At 37.3% G+C, this 24,370-nt stretch overlaps 1 protein-coding gene across 1 annotated transcript; it reads right to left on the bottom strand.

Moving 5' to 3' along the window:
* Window positions 1-6,457: 6,457 nt before the first annotated feature.
* Window positions 6,458-24,370, bottom strand: LOC140229493 (uncharacterized). Its single transcript, XM_072309745.1, has 11 exons — window positions 24,363-24,370; window positions 22,049-22,245; window positions 20,971-21,085; window positions 19,322-19,603; window positions 18,632-18,791; window positions 17,238-17,313; window positions 10,149-11,493; window positions 9,249-9,493; window positions 8,833-9,048; window positions 8,223-8,372; window positions 6,458-7,768 (listed from the first exon to the last, which is right to left on the bottom strand). The coding sequence occupies exons 2-11, from the start codon at window positions 22,164-22,166 to the stop codon at window positions 7,575-7,577; spliced, it is 2,901 nt and encodes a 966-aa protein (XP_072165846.1). The 5' UTR covers window positions 22,167-22,245; window positions 24,363-24,370; the 3' UTR covers window positions 6,458-7,574.

Here is a 24,370-nt window from a genome sequence, read left to right as displayed (position 1 = left end):
CATTAGATGTCAGCTGTCGGGATCTCCTCATGTGCAAGAGAAGGTATACATCTCTCTGTCAAAAACAAAACAAAACAACATAAAACAAGACAAAGTATATATACAAAAAAAAGAACAACATTTATTGGACAAAACAAAGCATAACACAAAAATACGTATCTATCAGATTATTTTTTCTCTTTTTGTCTTCCTTCTCATCTTAGTATTGCTATTGGAAAAAATAAATAAATCGTGCTCATTTTTTTTTGTCTTATGCCAACGTAGTGCACTGTGGCCTATAACTTACATTTGAATAAACTCGTCATGACTTTTGAGTGTGCAATAATATTACATTGTAATATGAATGAAGATCATATCACCATGTAAGGAAATGCGAGATAAGGATTAATGACAAGAAAGAATTGGAACTGATTGACATGAATATGAAAAACAAGAATTGTTCGATGAAAAAAAAAACTGTACACAGAGTAAATAAAACGATCATACGCAGCAAGTGTTTTTTACTGTCTGACTGTGTGCTAAGCAATGCTAAGGGTCTGTTATTGTTCATATGACATTACATCCTACGTCTCCTTTTTTATGTGTTTTATTATGGGAATTTGCGTATCTGCTGTCTTTCACAAACGTCATGATACAATGCAGATAATCAGTTACAGAGATCTCTGCGAAATCACCAAGCGAACTGTTTCTATCAACCTGGATGTGGCAGGATTAGAGCAGCCCAATGCTCTCGTCACACTAACTTTGGAACAGGACTCGTCACTTACAATCTTATTTCGGACAGGTTATGCAGGTACGATATACTTTGCGATATCATACCTAATTTTGCAAGTGTAAGAGGAGAAAAGGCTGGACGGGTTTGCTAGTTTCACCTTTGAATATGAGTATTCTTTCTCCGAGAATACGCTAACGCAAACTATTATGTTCATTTCCCTCCGAGTATAGACGGTATTGCTGTGTCGCTTGGTAATCGGGCAGACTTTCGAGTTGTTAAGAAATGTCTTTTTTCCCCTAGTATACAGAACGTTTGAATATGTTGATTAACCGGCTCTTATATTCCTTATTTACTAGCAGTACTTAAGTTGTAAATGTTCATTCTATCAGGGGTCTGTCTATATTGCCCACTTTTTTTTAACGGTAAAGACCTTTTTCCCCCTCTCTTTTTGGTATGAATCAAGCAAAGTTGGGGGATCGTGATTTTTCATACATGGACACAAAACTTTGGAATATCCTTCCAAAACCACTTCGACAAGCATCTTTTATTGATGCTTTTAAAAATAAACTCAACACCCACATTTTCAATTTAATTAGAAATAGTTTATCCTGTATGTACCTAAATGGGCGTATATTGTTTGTTTGTTTATTGTTCTTATATCTTCTGTGCTACTGTGTTGTAACGTGATACATTTTATGTATATTCTGTTCTACAGCGCCATGAGTATCTTTTTGAGGTAGAACGAGCGCTTTCTAAGAGTCTCTCTTTTATGATTACCTTAACTATAATTTCAATTTCAAAATTTGATTTCAATTTCAGTTTAAATCTGTAATACCAAATCAAGTAAATAGTAATCTACTCTGACACAACGTGGTTTTGCTCCAATAGCATGAACCAGCTTCAATGTAATTAACCAGGATCCTTTCGTGTGTGTGTGTGTGTGTGTGTGTGTGTGTTTTCACGAAAATTCATCAATAATTTATTCCGGAATATTCGTGCTAAGATTGTAAGATGTTAATTTTCTTTTCGAAATCTGCCGACAAATTTTCAGCTTACCGTAAGAATCCTTCATATTTCTCAGGTTTTCTGCTCTGTTCATCACAATCAGCATTTATGACAGTGAAATTCCATTAAATCTGTACACGCATTCCTTTCGTTACTTTCGATACTTTGTTTTCAAGTTATATATTTCATATCATCGTATACTATAATAATGATGCTACCTTTGAGAATTCGAAAATAAACGAAAATGATAAACAGACTGAACTGAAACTGAACCTGATGTTTGTTTATATACTCACCATAGTCTACACATATGGTTTCAGAGAGTGTTAAACTTTCACAAAAAACAAAAGAAAAGCAACAAACAAACAAAAAACCGGGTACTGTAGTAGGTATATTGGTAATGCGTGGCTGGAGTATTACGACACTGAAAACGTTTCATAGGGAGAAAAAAGCGATTACCATAATCAAAGCAATTATGATCGTTGTTATCGAATAGTGACAATTGACATTAGTTTTATCACGCCAAACTCTCTGTTTCAGCAATTCTTTTCTCCATGATTAAAAGTCCTTAAACCTCAAGTACTGTGACCTACACGCATATTCTATCATGACATCTATCACTACTATTCTTCGTAACTTTTTTATTTCTTTACGTCAGAACCTTCACAGGCAACCAAAGAAGTCGATCGTAAAGGCTCTCTACATGTTCCATGGGATATCCAGGGAAGCGATAATTATCCATTGTCATGGGCAAGTTATATCGAAGACAAGAGGCTTCCAGAATCTCTCAGGCAGTTCCTTCAAGAACAACATCCACCAACGCCCGAGGCTGTAAAACTAGTTTCACCAAGGTGTGTCACAATGAAACAACATCTGTTGACAGATGATGATGGTAGTAATGATTATATAACATCGATGATGGAATACTTGTAGCAGCAGTAAAAACAACAGAATTTTGAAATATGTAACGTATATTACAATATTGATAATGACCATTAAATAGTGCCGATTTACCTATGGAAGCAAAATAATCACAAGCACTATTCCTTTACCATTTTCTCTTATCATTAACAAAAAAAAATACCATCAAGGTATATAGTGTAGATTCATTTCGGGTGATGAAGGCATGGGCCTTTTATACATAAATTAAGTAATCATTCTAAAACTATGCATTTTTGTCATTACGTGTAGATTTCGGATGTGAATATGCATCCCACTTTAATTGACGATGCTTTTTCATGATTTGGAGCGTCATAGGGTGGTTTCTACAGAAAGTTAAGACCTGCTTTTCATGTCGAAATGTCGCAAGGCTGCCCTACGATACAGAAACTGGTGCATGTCCTACTATTGTCTTTCAGGAGATTATCAATGCCTCAAAACTTCGACCTTGTGACCGATGCCGAAATCGCCGACTTGTCTCCGCGGCTGCCTTCCAACAAGTTCATGATGGTTGGCGTACACCTCGGTCTGTCCAACGTCGAGGCCCAAAACATTATGGATCGGGCCGAGCTAAGTCCCGAACTACGCTACATGACCATGCTGAACAAATGGAAGAGTCGGTTTGGTGGAGACAAGGAAGAATTGATGGAGGTTTTCAAAAAAGTAGGCCTGGGCGGTCTTTGCAGAGATGTACTGCGGAAGCGATCTTCCAAGATCTTGTCAAAAGGTCTTGAAGATTAGAATGTCTCCACATGGATATTTGATCCAACGTTGCGATGGATGCCGTAAATTGGCAGAGGCATTATTATCAATTGAATATTTACTCAGTTCTTTAAAGCAAACCAAAGCCTATATGAAAATGAGGATTGAGTGAAACCAGCATCAAAAGTAGGACACACCTTTGAAAGTTTGAAGAAAATTGGACATCCCAGTCAAGGATGATAAACTGTTAACGTTTTTTTTTTTTTTTTTTTTTTTTCATTGCGGGCTATAAGACCACTACACTTTTGAACAACATCGTACAGAAAATATAGGGCCTATATATAAAAAGTCTTCACCATTTCACTTTTATACATCATGATACTAAAGATCACTAGGCTTATAATTACTTTTTTTTTCAGAAACCAGCAGATAGGGGAAATAATACATTCCCTTATGTATATATATATATATATATATATATATATATATATATATATATATAATTCCCCGTCACACGCACACACACACACACACACACATATATATATATATATATATATATATACATATATACATATACATGTCAGTAGCCTCGGGTAGTAACACGTCGACTGAATTACTATAGTATATATTTCCTGAAAATAAAAATTTATGGAATTTTCCTTATATGTTCTCTGTATTGTAGTCAAAAAGCATGACGTCATGAAGTTTAATAGTCTGCTTATCCAGCGATGAAAGCACAGAAACTTAATAAATACATAATTTTTGACTCGATTGTCCGATTTTCCGACAAATTTGCACTCGTGTACATGTATATTGCTGTTTTCACTCAATTCACACTAATATCTGGGCTTTATCCAGCACCAGCACGCCTTCTAATGGTACACGGAAGACGTGCTGATCAGTATCCTAGTATATACGCGCATGCCGTGTTTTAAGGTATGTGGAGGATCTTATAGTCTACCTTTCAAAAGCTTCGGACATGTTTAAACTATTGCAGGGAAGATACGTATTCTTGATACATTGTTGCTGAAATAACGTAAGGAAGCAAGGTGACCGGCAGCGTTGTGGACATTACGAGCCTGTGCTTTCATCATCCAAAAAGAAACTGAAGCATTCACCAATGATGGGTTCTGTGATGATAATTTTATTATGACGTCTGCTTTGTGTCAGACTATCTAAATTTGAACGTTCCTTAAAATTTGTTTGACGTTTTTCTATTCAAATTTCGTACAAAACTTTTTCTTCGTTTTCATTTCATCTTACCGCAAAATGTATATAACATAAAACATATTTACATAAAAGATATCGAACTAATTTGCATGTTACTCAATACCATTCATTTAACCATATTGACTGTTCGCCACTTTTATATCCAAAGTTGTTTTTGTTTTTGTTTTTTTTTTCTTGAACGCAGTTATGATTACCGAGAGCCCTGAGATCATAGGATTTTCCATGTTGGAAGCAACCACTTAAATATATCCATGTTTAACTTAATTCTCAAATGGGTAACTGGCAGTGCTATAATGAGGAGCTTCTTCTTCTCGAATGGCACATTGTGCCTTGTTGATACTGTTTGCCGACTATTGCTAATCTTCTGGGAAATCCACGAGGGCTTGGCGTCATAAGCCCGTTTTTCTTGTGTGGGTAGGTACACTGTATTTGGGGGCCACTCCTCTGTGTTAGACCCTGCGGTGATTAGGCTCAGTCGGTAGCGCGTCTGCCTCTAGATCCAAAGGACCCGGGTTCGATCCCCAAGTCTAGCTGAGGAATGCTTAGATAGTATGTATCTACTCTGGCAAGAAGGAATACACTCTGTCCCTCGGACAAGACATTAAATTATGGTCCCATGAAGGACACCCTTCTTAAATTATAAAGAGACAATCCGGATTATAAAACAAAATGTACCTGCATGTATATGTAACACCCATACTCTTGCTTTCTTTTCTTTTCTTTTTTCTCTCTCTCTGTTGTTGTATCTGTGGTATTACATGTCATCATCCCATTGTTACTATAATCTGAATATTGTTATGTAATGTTTTCTGCAAAATCTTTCCACCATCACATACCATATAGGTTCTTCGGCATGATTGCAGATCAGGTCCACATGGTTTCATTTTCAATGTGTTCTTTTCTTTTATACTTGTATTTCTTTCCTCTTGCAGCTGCAGTAACCGTTTATTGATATAATACACTGTCCCTATGACGTTCTTGTTTGTGTTTTCTTTTTCCTCTTTCTCTTCTCTTTTCTTGTGTATGAGTGGGGGCGCACGCACGCTTGTCCAGGAGCACTTCCGTTCATGCAGAGTGTTTGTGTGAGTGTAGCGGCCTGTGTTTGACTTTATTTATTTATTTATTTTTTTTTTTTTTGTCTTGGGGACCTACTGTCACAAGCATCTGTTTAGAGTACTATGTAGGTTCCCAACGCACAAAATTTCATTTATTCGTCATGAATGTAATGTATTTGAGAATAATTTCAATTGATTTTGTTTCATGTAAAAGTTATTATAGTCTTCATATACTGAACTTATGATTTATGTCTTACTTTACATTGTCATTAATGGATGTTGTAAATACAACACTCTGATTTGTGTGGAAACTTAATAATGGCATGAGAGTGAAATGAAATGAACTCTGTAGAGTAGCACCTACAAGAAAATATCATAACCCATGAAGTAGTGCGGTATCCTCAATGTAATCTAAAAAAGTAAATAAATAAATAAATAAATAAATCACAGAGTACATCAGTTATAACGCATAATTGTCTGGCCCCATCAGATGTCATTCAGGTATTACTTGCATATAAGTTTCTGATTATCACTTGCGCCTTGTTGGATGATTACATGTATGTTTATACACAAATGGCATGAAAGACGAAAAGTTATTTGTTTCAGCAAACCGAACCTCGCATTGACTCAACGAATAATATGATCATAATTACTAGCTCCTTACTGGCTGACTGTTGCTAATCCAAAAAAAAAAAAAAAAGTGTATAACTCTATCGTTGAAATGACAATGGAAAGACAAAAATCATCATCAAATAGTGACACATCAATGATGAGAAACAAGATATTGGACAATGTGTACACAGGCAAATAGTACTTCATACGGTTGTGTGTTACTCCAACCGATTTTATTGCGTGAACGAGTCTTTAAGTACATTCTATACTGAAAGTTTGGACTGATCTCTTAGCCAATCCTCTCAATGCAACAGCGAACAGTGGAAATGCAAGTGATTTAACTAACTGTAACTAATCAGAAACTGTTGGTTTTTACCGAACGATACTTTTGTAAAAGGTTGTCACAGAACTAATTTAACGTATTTAACACATGTTTCAATAATTACATATTTACATCATGACAAAATTAATCATCGATTACAACACAACTGTTGAGCATACCAGATGGTGAAATGGGCGCATTGAATCAAGTCCAATGGATGCTCTATTGAAACACAAGCAAAGAAAATAATTGGCAAGCACTCAAGACATAAGAAAAGAATAAAAGTTCATTAAATATCTACTTTTGTATGTATCTTACCTTATATTGATTATACACATAAAAGAATTGTAGTTTAGCATTTGTAAACTATCTTTGTAACATATTCCCTGTTTGGTACTTGCATGTTCATACCATAAGAAGAAGACGTATAGAAACATTATCAATAAGCCAGAATTATATATTCCGTCATACGACTGTACAAAGCGCAAATATTCATGTAGGCCTACCCGATGTATGGTGAAAATGATGGGTGTAAGACGCAATTAACCTTTGGAACCATGAATAAGTAATTACAGCAATCATGTTCTTATCTCTACCACTACTGTACTTATTTGATAACATTCACGGTCTGTAAAATTGGTGGTGCACTGCTTCACAATGTCACACTTAATTTTCGCTACAGTTGTCCTCTCCTGTGAAAGTATGATATTGTCAAGAAATATTAATAAACATTACAATGCAAAACAAATCTGGCAGGCATATTTTCTTCCTTGCCCGAAAGCTGTGCATTTCAAGAAAACGGAATTTGAAAGAATCGAGGTTATTCATCTAGACTGAGCCTAATTTGCTTTATACACTGTACATGCAAATTCGTTTTTATTGGAAACATTGGATTTTATTGGAATACATAGATCAAATTCAACATGTTGTCCACTTACACAAATGAAACGTTGAGCACAAGGAGGTTTTCCAGTAAGAACTCTCTTCCTTGCTATTGAAGAGTCGAGTGCTGAATCGCCTCGACTGTGGGGGATCTCATCACCTTTATCTTTATGAGTTTTTTGGTGGCTTCGCTCTGCGGGCTGAACTCGGGAGCACTGTGGGCTTCATCCACAATAGATGGCGTAGTGCGTCCACTATTAGGCGATTCGGGATCCGTGGTTACCTTCGGCAAGTTGGGCTGATCTGCAAATTCCGTCCCCATCATTCGAAAAATAAAACATGCAAAGCTGTTCAGAATGTCTCAATTATAATTTAGTTATAACGATCTCTCTTTGTCAGTTCACATAATATGTATGTAGTGGTGTGCTACTAGTCTAGAGTGGGTTTTGTCATTTCAAAGATCGACGCAACTTGAAGGGCTTATGGTGTAAAATATGGCTGTGCGTCAGACTTTGCTTCTTTCCAGCTTTTATTTAACTTTGAGCTTTCTCTCATTGGCCATTTTGACCGTCACATATCAATTTGAATAAACGTTTAGCGATGCATCACAAACTTGCCAGTACTTCCACTTACACTACAATTTGCAATCAAAGTCTATGGTAACGGTTCTCTCCAATAGAAAAAAACAAACAAACAACAACACACATTTATGTTCCACCATTCATGCAAATTGTTAAAGTTAAAATATATACCACACCTGCGGCGTCACAGTCACCGGAGCTATTCACTCGATTCATTAGCCCGTCATCGGTGGCGTCGTGCAAGGTTTGGTGTGGGGAGTATTCCTCTGGCGTGCAAGTCGGTGGAGGTGGAGAAACAAGACTTGGGGATTCTCCATCAAGTTTTCCTAGAATGATTCAAAATAGAATAAAAATGGTAGGAAGCACTACATACGGTAGTACATATAATAGTACACAAAATTAAAGACTTCGAGGCGGGAGACCATGATTTTGACTTCCACGCGGCAAGGCGTTTTCACCACTGGACTATAATGTAGTTCCATGCAAATGTCCCTCTCCTGCAAGACGTAGCCCTGAGATGAACATGACAGCAAGATCCTTTGAGGAGCACATATTGTGATTGAAAAGACATCCATTGAAATGATACTGGCTTGTCACAATATTGTACCTCTTAATGTTCATCACAGCCTCATCCATATCGTCCTCCACCTACTTTTTCTGTGCTCCTACTCCTTCCCTCTTGTTCTCATCCTTTTCCATTCTTTGTGCCCCCCCCCCCCTTCCACAATGCCTGATAACCTTTGGCCGACCTGATGCAACTCATTTTCACCACCAAAATGGCAGTACCTTTTGTAGATACATCGGCATCTCCACTAGCTGACGTCGTCCGCTCGACATTAGTGTCCTCCTCAATACGACCGAGACCTATTTGCTCCATACTTCGCCGCAGTTGTTCCTCGAAAGTCTCATCTTCGTCGCCGCTTTCAGGCCAGAGCCAGGACTCGTCGTAACTGACATGCTTTGCGGGATCAATGAGAGGCGCAGAAGCGCTCCTTCCGTTCTCTGTCAACAGAGGGTGCAATAAAAAAACATCTCTTTACGTACTTAAAAATACGATTTTAACATGTTGTATTTTTTCTCTCCCTTTCTGATATAAAAATGAAGCGATGTGGTCGTAAACTCACGTATCACGTTGTCAAACTTGATATATATTTGCTATCCGAGATCTTTCGAATGTTTGAATGGGTGAATTTTTCACCTACCATGGTCATGCAAAGCTATAGAGGAAGCAGCATCGCTGACGCTGCGGGTTGCGGGGTGATTCCCACTGCTGCCTGCGTACTCCTTCCGCAGCAGAGCGCTGAGACTCGTCAGTCTTGACTTCAGGGATTCACGTATCTCAGCGTCATGAATCTTCGTCTCGTAGTCCTTAATGAGGTTCCGGACGCTCCCGTGTCCGCCAAACCACTGCTGAACCTCATCTTCCTCTTCCTTGGTCAGATCCATCCTTGAAAAATGGGCGTCAGAAAAAAAAATATGAACAAGAAAACCGCACAACCACAGACACACACACACACACACACACATTTATGGACTATTAGGCAGACTACCTAATATACATTGCACCTCATATACATTGCAGAAAAACACTCAAGAGTCACTGTAGAATACCACTGATTACCCATACGCTGGGGGAAAAACCCAACTTGTTATTTAGTATTTCATTTTAACTGAATTTCAATTACAAACAATGACATGCATCCTTTATAAGCGAAGGCCACGCATGCTAGTATATCAGCAACTACAAAAGCATTATACCACCCAACTTTGAGCACAGAGTAGAGTACACTGTACATAGATACAAGCTGCATTTCAGTGTGAGTGGAGGGATTTGAAGGTATCATGTGACACAGAGTCTTACAATTTCTGCAGTTCCTATTCAATTGGCATATATACTTTTTCGAGCTCATGACGTTTTTAAAGGGAAGACAACCGTTTATGAATATCGCGGCACTCAGAGGCAGGTGCATGTCTTGAATGACAAGATGAAATGTTATCCTCCTAACGTTTCTAGTCACTGTAGAATGAGCGTAGAGCTAGGTATTAATTGACATTCTGTCAATGATAAACAGGTCACAGTCTGAGAGAAATCATTTACTTACCTTGCAAGGGCCTTGTGAAGAGGGGCGTCTCCTTCATTCGGGTCCTGTTTCTTTATCTCATCTTCCTTATCGTAACCTCTGTCTCCGCACTGGAAACCCTGATGGTCCCAGTCCCCGCGTTCGAAACTCTCTTGGGAGAGCCTGCGACTGTCATTGACGTTTACTTCCAGGGAGACGTCACTTACAAAAGCTGCTTCATCCATGGCGGATACTTGAAAGAGGGAGCTCCGATTGCTCCAATCAACGCTGCTGTCTTGGATATCCTCCAGACGAACATTGACTGCCATTTTGCTTGCTTTATCATCCGATGAAGCAGCCATTTCCGGTTCTTCGGAATTCTCTTCAAAATAGCCCGGAAGCATTTTCTGAATATCCACGTGCCTTCCTTCCATGACGAAATTCTTCTCTTCATCTCTGTCTGCCTGCTGAGGGGAATTTCCCGCATTTCTCGTCAGTAGCTGATCAATCTCCATCTCAACCTGACTGTAAGAGTCGGTGGTTTCTGACAGGCGATTTCCGTTCCGGTCGTACGCTGAAACGTCACAGCATTCTCCAACCCACTCCACTCCGTCGACATCCAGTTCTTCTGTGTCATCCCCATGGTAAGAGTGGAAGTCAACATCCAGGGAATCCTCGGCAGCGAAACTACCTTGGTTGCTGCTACAGTATTCGTTCATAAGCTCTGACACGCGTGGTGCAAGTTCCATCCTGAACGCGTCTTCGAGGATTTCCATCAGCCTGCTCTTGCAACTGTTGTCATGCAGGGACCCAGTGTCCACTTCGACAAGAAGGTAGCTTTCCTCTTCCGAGGGTTTATCTTCACCCATTCCCTTCTTGTTGGATGTGTCCCCTAAATTGACTTGTGAAATTGACTCGGGTTCCTGATCTTCGAGAACTCCATTTTGTTCTACACTATCTCGCCCCGTAGTTGAAAATCTCGCACTGGAGGTCTCTTCCGTTTTGCCATGAAGACCAACGTCATCCCCGTCACTTGTTCCTGTCAGAGAGGGTTCACACGTTTTAGAGACGTCACCGGAATCCTCTCGTGCACCGTTGATTGCTTCGGGGTTCCTTGACAGAGTCTCTGGTGTCGGCATGGGGGCTCCGTCTCGAACCTCGTAACTCCCGCCGATTTCATACTTGTTCTTCTCCGACAATCTGCTCTTGAAGTCTCCGTATGAACCTTGAGAGCTGCGCTCCTCTTCTATCTTTGTCAAATCAGGATGCACCATCTCAGCCACCTTCTTTGATGACACCATCTTTCCTTCGGCACCATCGACGTACAGGGTTTGCATCGGATATCTAGAGTCAGACAGCTGGAGTTTGCACCCGTCGAGGTCTATATCTGTGTTAGTGAAAAAGGGTTGCTAACTATAGTAAGATGGCATGACAGGTTAGTGAATAAATCGTATGCATGGAAAAAAAAATACATGATTATCAAATATTTCCGGCAGTAGGAGCAATGAAATCTTTTTTTCTCTCTTTATTTTGGGTTTTCTCTTGCTTTGTTTTGTATGTTTGTTTTCTGACAACGTTTAAATTTTGTACTGATGTCAAGTATTTTGTGCATACACGTATAATAGAAAACTTGCGTAACGAGTCTTTTTGGCCTTATCCAAGTTCTTTTTTTCTCATTTTCACAGTTTGATGATAGATTGTTTTTCTTTTGTACAGTAAAATTCATTACCTTTCCATTGTTTTATCAGAAAATGAGATGAATAAACGAATATAATGAAATTGAATTGATAAAACGAACACATATCATACGTTTGACTTGTATTTAGCAGTTATGTTAACACAAACACAATCATTATCACAAGTATATGGTCAGTTTTACAACTTTGATGTGGCAAGGGTCAAAAATTAAAGTTATGTTTCCACATTTAGCTTTGCCTTTATTTTATATAGGAATGTCTATATTTTCAATATTTTGTCATTCCAGAGCTTAATTCTTAGGCTAAATATGAAATATTAAGTGACTAATATGGAATTTTAGATAAATTCAGGCAAAAACAACATGAATGTTTTGGTCACCCACAGCGACCAAATGAAGATAAATGGTGGATGCAATGCAACTTTTCATTTGCTGTGAACTTATATTTGAAATATCAAAACACTTTTCCCCAGACATATATTCGCTCTTGCAATTATTTGAATGTGAACTTCAAATTCCAAGGTAAAAATGGTACCTGACAAACTCTTTTTAAGTTAAAAGAATGTTCTAGAAGGAAGAGCCACTCTAAACATAGCCCCAAATTATCTCTTGGTAACAAACATTTATCAATCCAAATCCCAAAGAAATTCAATTATTTTTAACAAAGTTGAAATTTTCAGACTTGTGTGTTTCGGAGGCTTCAGTTAACAAACTAGTGTGTTTCGGAGGCTTCAAAACTGTTAACACAAAGTTCTAGTCCAGTATTCACTTAGAATAAGAAAACTACAGTAAGCAACTATCACAACATGCTAGAATAACAACAGGGCATCAATAAAATGTGAATAACAGTATACAGATGTACATTTTATGGCAGTGCATAATGTTTACTCTTCATACCTATTATTATTAGGAAATTGGCTTCCACAAAAGTGAATAACAAACTGTACACACTTTGAGCGATGCTCAGTTCGAATTTATGACATTACATGTGGCATTATGATTCTAAAGGAAACTGCAACAGTAGCAATAAAGGTACACTGATTAGGAACACCTATTTTGGCGGCTTAAAGTTAGCAGCAACACATGTTTTGGAGGCTTCATCATAAGTTTTAACATGCAAAAAATGTCCATTATAATGTGATATGAAGTACATTAATGCAGATGATTGTTTCCAATTATTTAACAATGTTGTAACGTGTAAAATAGTATGTATTTGTAAGCAGAAAAAAAAAACACCTTTCCAACATAAACTATGTTAAGAAACAAAGAAAAATATGATTTTAAATCTTTATGCTCAGTTGTATATTTGCATGTGTATATCCATGACTTTGGCAATGCAGAACATGGGTAGGCTACACACATGTATAGCTGTCTGCATTCATCAAACTTTTCACCATAATGCAGAAAGGATTACTTTCAAGGAGTTCAACTGCAGCTCAGACTTAATGCAAAGATAATGTTTGCTTGCTTTATTTGTATTTTATAAGGACAGTTTGTGGGATGTATATTGACAAACATGTAAACCACCCATCATAATTGTAGAGTATGTGAAATCAATTTCAGCTGTTGATGAGAATGGGATAGAAAATAGACTATGTGATGGCATGATGGTTAGATTACAACATAGCGTTGTAAAATATAAAAAGGGGAAAAAAGGCTTTTAAACATTCTTTTGCATATTATGGACTGTGGCTGATAGACTTTTAAACATTCTTTTGCATATGGACCATGGCTGATATCCTCATAGAGCTCTATCAAATGCAATGATCATGGTTATAGAACAGCAATCTTAAACACCGATCAGCCATTCCATGTACAACATTGTAAGGGTTATCATCAAACTGAAAAAATGGAGTCAGAAGAATCAATACGTGTATATGGGTTATATTATCATGGAAATAGAAAATAAAATGGTCAAGATCCTATTCGTCTTTTTGAATCGCCTGTTGAAAAGATACATACCCTACCCATGATTGTGTATGAATTTTGAATTAAAAAAAATGTTGACCAAATGTATATTTCCCTATAATATGTGATACTTAGAATTTTGCTATCTTTTTCTGTGGTATACAAGTCACCTCTGCTTCATATCATTTTCTCTTTTATTTTTTTTCTATGCTTCAAAGGCTTTTTTTGTAGTTAAATAATTATATAAAATTCCAGTTTGTGTGACTCCTGTGACAGCTAGGAGGCCCGTTTTTTAAAGTAACACATTGAGAAATTACTAACAAAACTTTTACTGTTTCTAAAAATGACAACCTTTTAGGAAAAGCAGATTAAAAAGCAGCAATTGTGTTTAAATATAAGTTTGTTTTAGAATATAAACCCACAGACTACAGTTTAAACCCTTTGAATTTCAAAATACAGTAGAGGGTTGTAACTTTTTTTTCCAGAAAGGCCAGGACTTAACAAATTATAAAGATTTCAATCATTTCAATATTGTTCTTCATGAACATAACTTCTCCAGTCACCCCACCCATGTAAACTACATGTACCCACGGCAACAGGCTATTTAGAGGTATGTATGTCATTTATTAACAATCCTATCACAACCATTACTATCCATACACTGTTTATTTCACTGGGAACTACATTCACAAACATGTCATAGAGTCTCACATATGTATGAGAAAAGATGTTTCGTAATATAAGCTACATTTTGTTTGCTCAAAAGTAGTCAAGTGGTTCTGCCACCATGACAAAATATGGAAAAGTACAGTGATAGTATCAAGATTGTGTTGCACCTAGCATGCATCAGATATGACATACAGACTGACATAAAAACCTGTCTGAGAGAAGTAATCAAATGTCAAAATTCCAAAACAGTACTCTGTGATGCAAGTCACACCACAAAAATGATAATCTGCAAGATGTTAGCTATTTTCTATCCAATCACAAATTTATTGATTACTTTCCTCCAAATAAGTATTGGAGATGAAAGCCAAAGAACTTGTTAGGAAATGGAAAGCTGAAAAAGTCAGATTTTAGTATAGCAAAAACAATTGCCATGTGAGTAACAATGGAATGGATTTGTCAATGGGTTATAAATGAACATGTAAAAGATCGTGTTTCGAACCTATTCACTCAGATCTATGGTAGTGAGTCAAAAGTGTAAAAATCCAAAAAGTAACTTATTTTCCACCATTTGCTTTTGATTATGCAGTAAAAGTACAACCTTAAATTCAAAAGTAATATATTTCTTAGTTTTGTGTATGTTTCCCTCTTGAATATCCATCTATTAAAGTCCTTGAATCTTCAGCCCAGGAATAGTGTTCAGTTCAACAACAACAACAAAAAAAAAAAAAAAAAAAGAGAAAAGGAAATAGTATATTTAACACTAAATAATCAAGTAATTATTTGGTCTTCATTTTTTAAGTCTGACCAGTCGAAAGAGTGATACAAAAATGGTAAACAACACTTCAACTTCTCTCAAGAGTACAAAATGAGTTATAAAATCCAACATTGATGTGTCCACAACTACTTGCTTTGTTGCACTACTGTTGCATGATGTGGGCATGTACGCAAGCTGGAAGTCATTTTCATTACTCACAATATCTAGCCTGTTCCATTGTTTCAAAAGGAAACCTACAAAATAACTATCTACACCTTGCTTGATGAACCATCAAGTCTCATTCAGTCCAAACAGTTATTTAATAGACTTAGAATTACAAAACTGTAATGAAAACATTCCATTTACATGCTGCTAACATAAAATGAAGCCTCCGAAACATCTGGAAAATTAATTCGGTATGCCTTATGTTTTTAAGAAAATTATGTATGTTATGTGGAAAGTGATGGGTAAATTGTGTCTTTTTTGGTTGATATACACTGTTTAAACATATTTGTGGGCCAACATCCTCATCTGCCAATATTTCATTGCCGAATGAAAAGGTGAGTAATGTATGACACGTCTGCACCGTTTAGGAAAAATAGGTAAATCGTATAGTAAATCTATATTGGTGAGTAAACAAAGCAGCCAGAAAGTTGAATGTGATAAAATATCTTTGGATATGTCATAAATGATCATAGGGTGGGTGAACAATAAATCTAATTTGATATTATCCAGAGAAAATCACAAAAATGCAGTGTTAACATCCTTTTGAAGCCTCCGAAACCACTTTTTCTCTATTAAGTGTATTGGCTCAAAAAATTATTGCAATATCACATTTTTTTTAATTATTTTTGTTGTCTGTCCATGTCTGTTGATGATTTCATGGCATAATTTGGGCAGACACTCAAAGAATTTATCAGAAATGTCAAATTAGATGTTTTTGCTGTTTCAGAGGCTTCAATGTATTTCGGAGGCTTCACATGTTAACGGAAAATTTGTATTGTCTCCTATTTTCAGAGAGTTTGGCGGATCCCAACTATTTGTGGTTTATTTGGTTAGGGCCCCATATCCTACTTTCTGACATATAGATTGGGTCACTTCTCTTTATCTATATTCATATTATTTGACTAAACACTTTGTTTCGGAGGCTTCAAAACTGCTAACGGAAATTTCACTCGATGAAGTAAAATCATCACAAAATTTCAAATAGCCGTAGAATCAAGTAAACTTTGATATAAGTCTAAAGTTTAGCTATGCCTTACTATTTTCAGCGTAAAAGAAAGTAACCAAAACACATCCTCTAATCATTACTGTCCATCAAAGTTTGCTAACAATTGTTAACGGAAAAAGAAGCTTCCGAAACCTCAAATTTGAAGACATAGTATTCTAAAATACAGGGCCAGCTACCAACCAAACTAATTTAGTCATTTCAATTGACCATACAACTATGCTTTTAACATAAAAAATTAGATCTCTGCAGTTGCTGTAGAAAATTATTAACATTTCAAAAATTGTACATAAATTTCAATGCAACAAAATGGTCATTTTTAGGGTACATATGTGACTGTCAAAACAAAACGCATCAATACCTGGACCTGATTATGCTACCCAAGGTGGCTTCTCATGAGGTGACTCACATGTGAAAAAATCTTTGAGATCTGTAAATCTATGTGTTCAGGGTGGGCCAAAAGGCTAAAAATTGAAAGTTACACCCTTTACCGTAAAACTGACCATATACAGATTTGCTCTTATTATCAAATTACACTTTTAAGGGGAAATCGTATACTAAGACCCTCTTCCTGATAGCAGTGCCGCGTCAATTCCGTTGCGTATGAAAATAGTGCGAAAATACACGAAAATATTACATGTACATCTTGGTTTTCTTGGTTTTTTTTTTTTTTTTGGGGGGGGGGGGAGTAGGGGTGGGGGAGTGCAGGCGCAACTGAGGGAATGTTGGCGGCACAGAGAAAACTACAATTTTCATACATAGAAAGCTAAATTGATGTGTTCTTAACAACACACTGACCAGTGCATACGAAAGCTTTTATCCAATGACTATTGAATGGTATGAGTTTACACGAAAAGTTTCTCTGTAATGAACTACCTGTCTCCGTCAGTACTTTCTTCGTCATGGAGCTTGTACTTGGCAAAGTGTGACGCTCGGAAATATCTTCCTCCCGCTTTGAAAGAAAAAAGACAAACAAACAGCCGAAAACTGACCTCTAATTAAACAGAATATCTATCTCTATTTACAGAAGTCCGGAATTTTAAATCCTGACAAAAAAAAAAAAATAGTACCAGCTATAAAGTCAATATAACACAAGCGTGCCCCTGTCGTGAATGTACATATTGATACTTTCGCTTCAATCCCCTTTATCTCTTATTCCGTTTCTCTCTATATCTCTCTCGCTCTCCATCGCTAATCATTTGTGTTTATATTGTATTCTTTTCTTTATTCCAATCTTCTGCATTTATGACTCAACTTTCATCTTTGCAATCTTTGAGGTTTCCATTTGATTCAGTACACATTGTTAAGTCACGTTCAGGTGTTGTAAGTACATGCAGTATGTCTTGTAGCATATCATTTTGTGTGTTGTGTGTGTGTGTGTGTGTACCTAATTAATGCTTATCTCTACCCTCTCGATATTTCATATTACTGATGGGTAATTCTGGCTGAAGTAGCAGTGTAACAGCTGATAAGAAAAAGAAGATATAGTAACTTTCATCTCTGATACTGACATTTAATCTTTCACAAATTTCAATTTATCAAAATAATTAGCCATTTTCTTTTACTCTCTTATCAAATAATACTACTATTGAACGTAGAAAAAATATGAAATCCCCCCCCCCAAAAAAAAAAAAAAAACCCAACAACACACGCATGGACTGTTGTTGGCATAACTTCTGGGACCGTTAACCATGATAGGTTGTGACCAAGAGCTGAAAAACCCACACACCTTATTCGTCAAGCCAGGCCTACGTATCAACCGAATCCACGTATAGCACATGTCTGAAAAGGACAAACGGACCAACCCGAAGACTTAACGCTTCTGGGGAGAGTTATGAAATATCATGCAAACGTAGATTACCAGTACGGCCTATATAATGAAACAGAGAACTTATGCATGTACGTCAGAAAGTGAAAAATCCCTAACCCTCCCTCCTTCTTTCAATATTCAGCGTGAATACGGAGTGACCCTATTTTTCATTTGCTCCGTCATGTCATGTCATGAGTGATATTTTTATTTTGGCTGTCTTCCGTTACATACTAAACTGATCTGAAGTAGTAATGACTAACAGACTAACAAAGTACTCCCTCAACCATGGCAACCAGCAGAAAACGACTTTTTACGTATTTTATCTCTTTCTTTCGTGACAGCAGGAATGCAAAATGGCTTCAGTTCGCCTTATAATACTGATCACTACTCACATATTAAAGATAAACTGCTAATATCTTCACTCATGGTGACAAGAAAAGAACAAATAGTGGAATCATACCGGGCTATTAGAAATTCGCCAACATTGGCCATTGGTCGTACAGTTCAGTCTGTGAAAGAAGTTGAACACACTCCTTGGAATCCCGTGAAAGAATCGGCGACTACCACGATGAATGCGAAATCGACTTCTCCTCCAGCGTGATCGTCTCCCTTCCGGGGATCTACCGGGAAAAAATAAAACAGTGAACATTTGGACAGAAAAGACGAGGTCGAGGGAATGAAGGGCAACAGAATGTTAAGTAGACATGGTAGAGGTGTGAAGGTTGAGGTTCAAATTTTTCTTCATTTTGTCTCCCTCTAACAATTGAAATTTGTAAGATCGCAACTGCTGATCTGTAATTTAACAAACATGTCGGAAAAAGGGAACCACGGGACACGTGAACACATTTGGACGCAATGTCGGAATTTCGGAGCTTGGGTATTTGTTCCAAGTTCATCGTGTCACTGCCGGCAATCAGGGATAGCCTGGTGGTAGTGTCGCTGCTCGGAAAGCAGTAGATGACGGGTCCGAGTCCTTGGGAAGTGGGTACACATTAACAACGACGCATGTACTGGCACACTCATCAAAAGTGGGTTCTGTCTTTAAAAAAAAAAAATAATAATCAATCAAAACGTATATTATATATATACCGTATTAAACAAATCAAAACAAACATCAAATGATGGATGTCAAAAAGGAGGAGAAACTTACTGACGAAGGTAAGCCATAAAAGATGTCCACCTGTTTCTGGTAGTGCGGCTCAACGAAGCATCACCGATAGTTCCGATCGCATAGAGTCTCATCGCTTCCAGGAACTTTCGCATCTTGAAGCGCTTCCCACTGTCCTCCTGGTAGGACACCCAGTCTCTTGGAAGAAGGCCGCGGTTGTCATGCTGGTTAATGTTGCCACCAGCATCAGCTAGGAGACACAAGATGCGTGGACAGCAGGCGAGGCAGGCTGCATGCACCGGGGTGCTGCCGTCGTGGCAAGGGCTAAACAAGGAAAGTAATGACACAAACTTTTGTAATGAATCTCTTTTGACTACTGAGTAGATACCACGGATGGTTACAATACAACCTGTACCTAAATGCAAATATTATAGTAATGTACGTTAATTCTCATGGTGTTCAAGTATAAGTATTTCAAATATGGCTATAGAGCAAAAAAACAAAGAAACAAAAAGAAAAACAAATAAACAACAAAAAGGCAACATGTTTAAGAATACTACTTGAAGTCTGAACTATATTTGAAGTCTGTGAGTATATTCGCAAACTTCAAAACTGATCGGAAAATAGCACAACCCACTTGCACAGTTCTGGCTTATAGAATTAAATAGTAAAGACCACATCACAACTGAAGAAACAATGTCACATATCATAAGACACTTTGAAATTTCAGTTTCGAATGTACAAGTTTTGAATATTTGATTTTATATTTTGAATAAAAAATGTATGTTGTAGTGAATAGTTGAAAGAACTTCACGTGAGTAATATATTTTCGATTATCTCAGAATAGTGTTTGTTTGTTAAACACTTCATGGCACACTATTTGGAAAATAACGTCACTTTTTATGACATTTGCCATGAAAGGGTGCATTGTGGAACATCAGTGAAATAATGTCAAAAAGCAATTGCGACATCACGCAGCAACTGTTACACCACGCAGAGGTTGCGTCGTACCGGTTTCTAGAAATACCCGGTAATACAAAGCAATTGCGACATTGCATATATGCGCGCTGCCTGGCATATACACTGATACAGTCAGATTCTCTCCACAACATCGCATCCACCACTGGCTCCACACGACATGAAAATCACCCTATCTTTCCCTTCCTTTGTTCGAGTTTTATATCCGAAATATAAAGCAAATGCATGTACTATGTCTAATTTCAAGTCTCTGGTTAAAACTTATGGCCTCGGTGCAGCCAAAAAGAGTCGTTCACTTTTGGGATGTGCTTCTTTGTAAATTTAGTGCTATTTCTGAGTATCCTAATGCACATACTATGTAGTTTTAAGAGAAACTCTCAAGTCAAATCATAATCGCATATTATAAATGAACACTAGCCCATTTTCCCTACAGGTCCGAACCTTAAATTTACTGGTTCTGTACTTCTTCTTTTTTCAACTGACTCCAACAATGTTATTTTTGTTATTTCAAATGTCATGTCGAACCAGTAAATTTAGCCATCATTGAAAATCTGCTGGTCCAACAGTGATTTTTTTTTTTTTTTTGTTGTTGTTGTGGTCTTTAACCATCGGACCTGTGCCAGTGTGTAGTGTTGCATAATGTATGAAACAAGTGAAAATTGTAGCAGAATATAAAAAACAAACAAACAAACAAATATATTTCTAACACTTACTGGTTCGGATCAGCTCCAGAATTTAGCAGGTATTTTACAGCTTTCTCCTTTCCGTGAAGAGCTGCTACAAATAGGGGGCTCTGATGCTGCTCGTTATTTGCGTCTGGGTTTGTTCCTGTGTTGTTAGAAATGGGGCGTATATCAACATTCAAACAAGTACACCACGTTTCTATTTTTTTTTTTTTATGAATAGTTATAGAATATCATACCATGGCAACAATAACAGGAAATGATGGTTTAAATCAGCACAAGGTGTAAGTGGGAACATGTTTAATAAGGTTTACTTAAAAAAAATGTATTTGAACATTGCAGTAAATATAGACGAGATATAGAAACTTCAAGCGGTTTGAAAGCCGCGATAAAAATCTCATTTTCTGAATATGTCATGAAAACATTTTTGTCCTCTGATTGATAATTTGGTTCCTCGCTTCTAATACTCACTCAGTAGCATTAGGGCCTATCTATTTCTTTTGCACATAGAGTAGGGCCTACTGAAATATTGCGATATAGATTTTTGTCGCTTTTTTTTGTGTGTGTGTGCCCCAAAGCATACCCTTTTTGAAATAAGTGTGGAAAATGTGTACAATTATACCTCTCAAGTCGTATCATTCCTAAATACACCACAAATAAGATTCAATTCTTCCTAGGTAGAAATACACAGAAGTACTCATTTGACGAAATAGATTCTACCCATAGAAAATAATTACGGATGTGTGTACAGTCGATGCTTCCAAATATTTCTGTTAAAAACATTGAAGAACAAATAGATTTGATAACTGACTTGGCTTAGGGCCTACATTGTTACAAGATTGTAAATAAAAGGGACTGGTTATTAAAGAGAAATGTCACTTAGATAGATCCGCTTGAGCAGTGTCTAATAATATATATTAACATAGCCAAACACAACAGTCGTCATAGGACATCTAGGCGAGAGAATCAAAACTTTGATTTTCATTGTCTTCAGTTCATTTACCAGTAACGGCTAGGGACAATATCTTTTTTTAATGGCATCTTTATGTCATATTTTTTTTTTTTTATGAAGATACGTTTGTGAGTATGCTACCTCGTCACAGCATACCTGATTTACACAACTTTTTCAATTTCTGTACGCGTCCTTTCTTTGCCGCTCGGTGAAGCTTGATATTTGTGCTGTAATCCTGTGGATACTCGGTGTCAGAGGTGTCAATGTCCATCATACCAAAACTCCCTTCTGCCAGTTCTAGCGCACCTTGTGACCTTTTGCCGCTAAAAGTGTCCGTCAGACTCTGACGTGTACTGTTATAATTAAAGAAATTATGGGAAGACGGTGAAATGGTACTTTCCAACATGTGATTGCTATGCGAATCTGGAAAAAAAAAAGAGGAAAAAGAAGAAGAAGACAATACTATAGTATAGGGATGATCTATTAGGCCTAGGCCTAGAAACAAGAAAATAAATGTAAAGCTAACGTTAGACCATTCGAACACTAAGTAACAGTTAGGCCCACTGTCTATAGTGTTCTAACGTTTAATATAACAGAGAGTGAGAAACAAGTCGACATGACCAGCAGCAGATCTATAACTTCTAACCTGGGTTAAGCTTTAGATCTACCCAACACAACAGTTAGATATGTAAACCTCTATAGAATCTATATAGGCCTAGTAGATCTAGAATCCAGAACATCTAGTCTAACCTGTGTAAGTTAGGTCACAATATGCCATGGATGGATTAATGTGTTTTTATCAACTCTGTGTTTAGAAAGGAGGGTCTACGCCCTAAGCTACGTAGGTCCTACGTCTATAAGTATAAACATACGTTTAATACGGAACCTAGTCTACAAAGGTGTAACACTGTAACTAGCTGTTAATGTTAGGCCTAACAGTTAGATCTAGGCCTAACATTTTTTTTTTTTGGTTTTTAATCCAGGGATCTAACTAACCGTAGGCTGCCTAAGTGTAGATTGTCTAACGTTAGCTCTAGATAGGCCTATGTTAACATTAGTTTTAACATTTGAAAGCTCACTAACGACAGACATCTAATGTTAGTCATTCAGTCTAAAGCATAGTAAATGTTAAATTTTAACATAACACACAGAGGCTTGAGGAATCTAACAGATCTAACAGAGACAGGAGATCCAGTTAACGTTTCTTGTTACATGGTTAGATTAAGTTAGGTAGTTCCATCCAGGGTCTTAAACGTTAGATTGGAAAAAAGAATTAAGATTGTAACGTTAGGTCTAACTGCTGCTGTCTAACAGGTTAGTGGACAAGTGGCCTCTAACGTTAACAGGGTAAGATCACCTGTCCTACTCCTATGAGTATGACTATGAGACCCCTGTCTAGGTTCAACTTTTAACGTTAGGCCTAGGTAACCGTTAGTTTTCTAGTAGGGCCTACAGTAGGCCTAGGCCTAGGCCTAGTAGGTCTACAGTAGGTCCTAGTAGTAGACCTCGTCCTCGGTCTAGAATCTATATTCATAGGTAACTCGTTAGATGAGTCTTTGCAAACGTTAACCACTCTTTAGTGGTTAGTTTCTACCTGTTAACGTTAGAGAGGCGAGCGTAGACATTGGAAATGAGAATTTCGAGGGCTAGGCAACGCTAGACACTTGATTAGCCTACCTGTGGTTAACATAGATCTAACGTAGACGTGGTACTAGTACCAGGTAGAACCTAACGTTTAACGTTAGACTTAACGGTTAACGTTAAATGTTAAACCGGTAAACTCTATCAAACGTTAGAGCTCTAGCGTTAGACCTAAGGACTGAAGGTAACGGTTAGATCTAGCGTTTCTAACTTAACACTAAACAGTAGTGTTAGACTACCAAGAGTTAACTAGACATCCCCATTTTCTTGGCATCAATCATCAAGGAAGACTCCACGGAGGACTTCCGCTGTATGTTAGTGTGGTATAGGCCTATAGAAAATCTAGCGTTACGTGGACACCTTCATTGTGACTAGTATGAAATACGTTACGGCAATGCGAATCGTAGAATTGATTTTGTAGATGTTTAAGTCATAAAATCAACTGTTTGTACTATACTGACCATCCGCCATAAAACATCACCGTCACGGAGAGAGGTCTGAAAAGCGCAGTATAATAGGACGGATCTCGACTCTAACTTGCTGCTCGGCCGTAATAAGGCAAAACAACGTAACTCAGAATATCATGTTCTGAGAAAAACGAGTTTGAAAATTCAATTGGTTCCCATTTTTCCGTCATAAGAGTAAAACACTTTTGAAGCAGCGAAGTTTCTTAGGCATTAATAAAGAATATCTCGATAAAATTTCAGTAAAATAGGACTTCCCGTTTTAGAGTAATTGCCATGTTTAGAATAGATACAGCATTTTAGCGAATCACAGCACTGTGCAAATGAGTAATTCTAGTTTGCCAAAAGAGCGTATCCTTACTTACGTTGTGCG

The sequence above is a fragment of the Diadema setosum genome, chromosome 6, assembly GCF_964275005.1.
Source record: "Diadema setosum chromosome 6, eeDiaSeto1, whole genome shotgun sequence".
In the NCBI taxonomy this organism is placed as follows: Eukaryota; Metazoa; Echinodermata; class Echinoidea; order Diadematoida; family Diadematidae; genus Diadema; species Diadema setosum.
The sequence above is the reverse complement of the archived record's forward strand: the minus strand, read 5'-3'. Positions and strand labels throughout refer to the sequence as shown.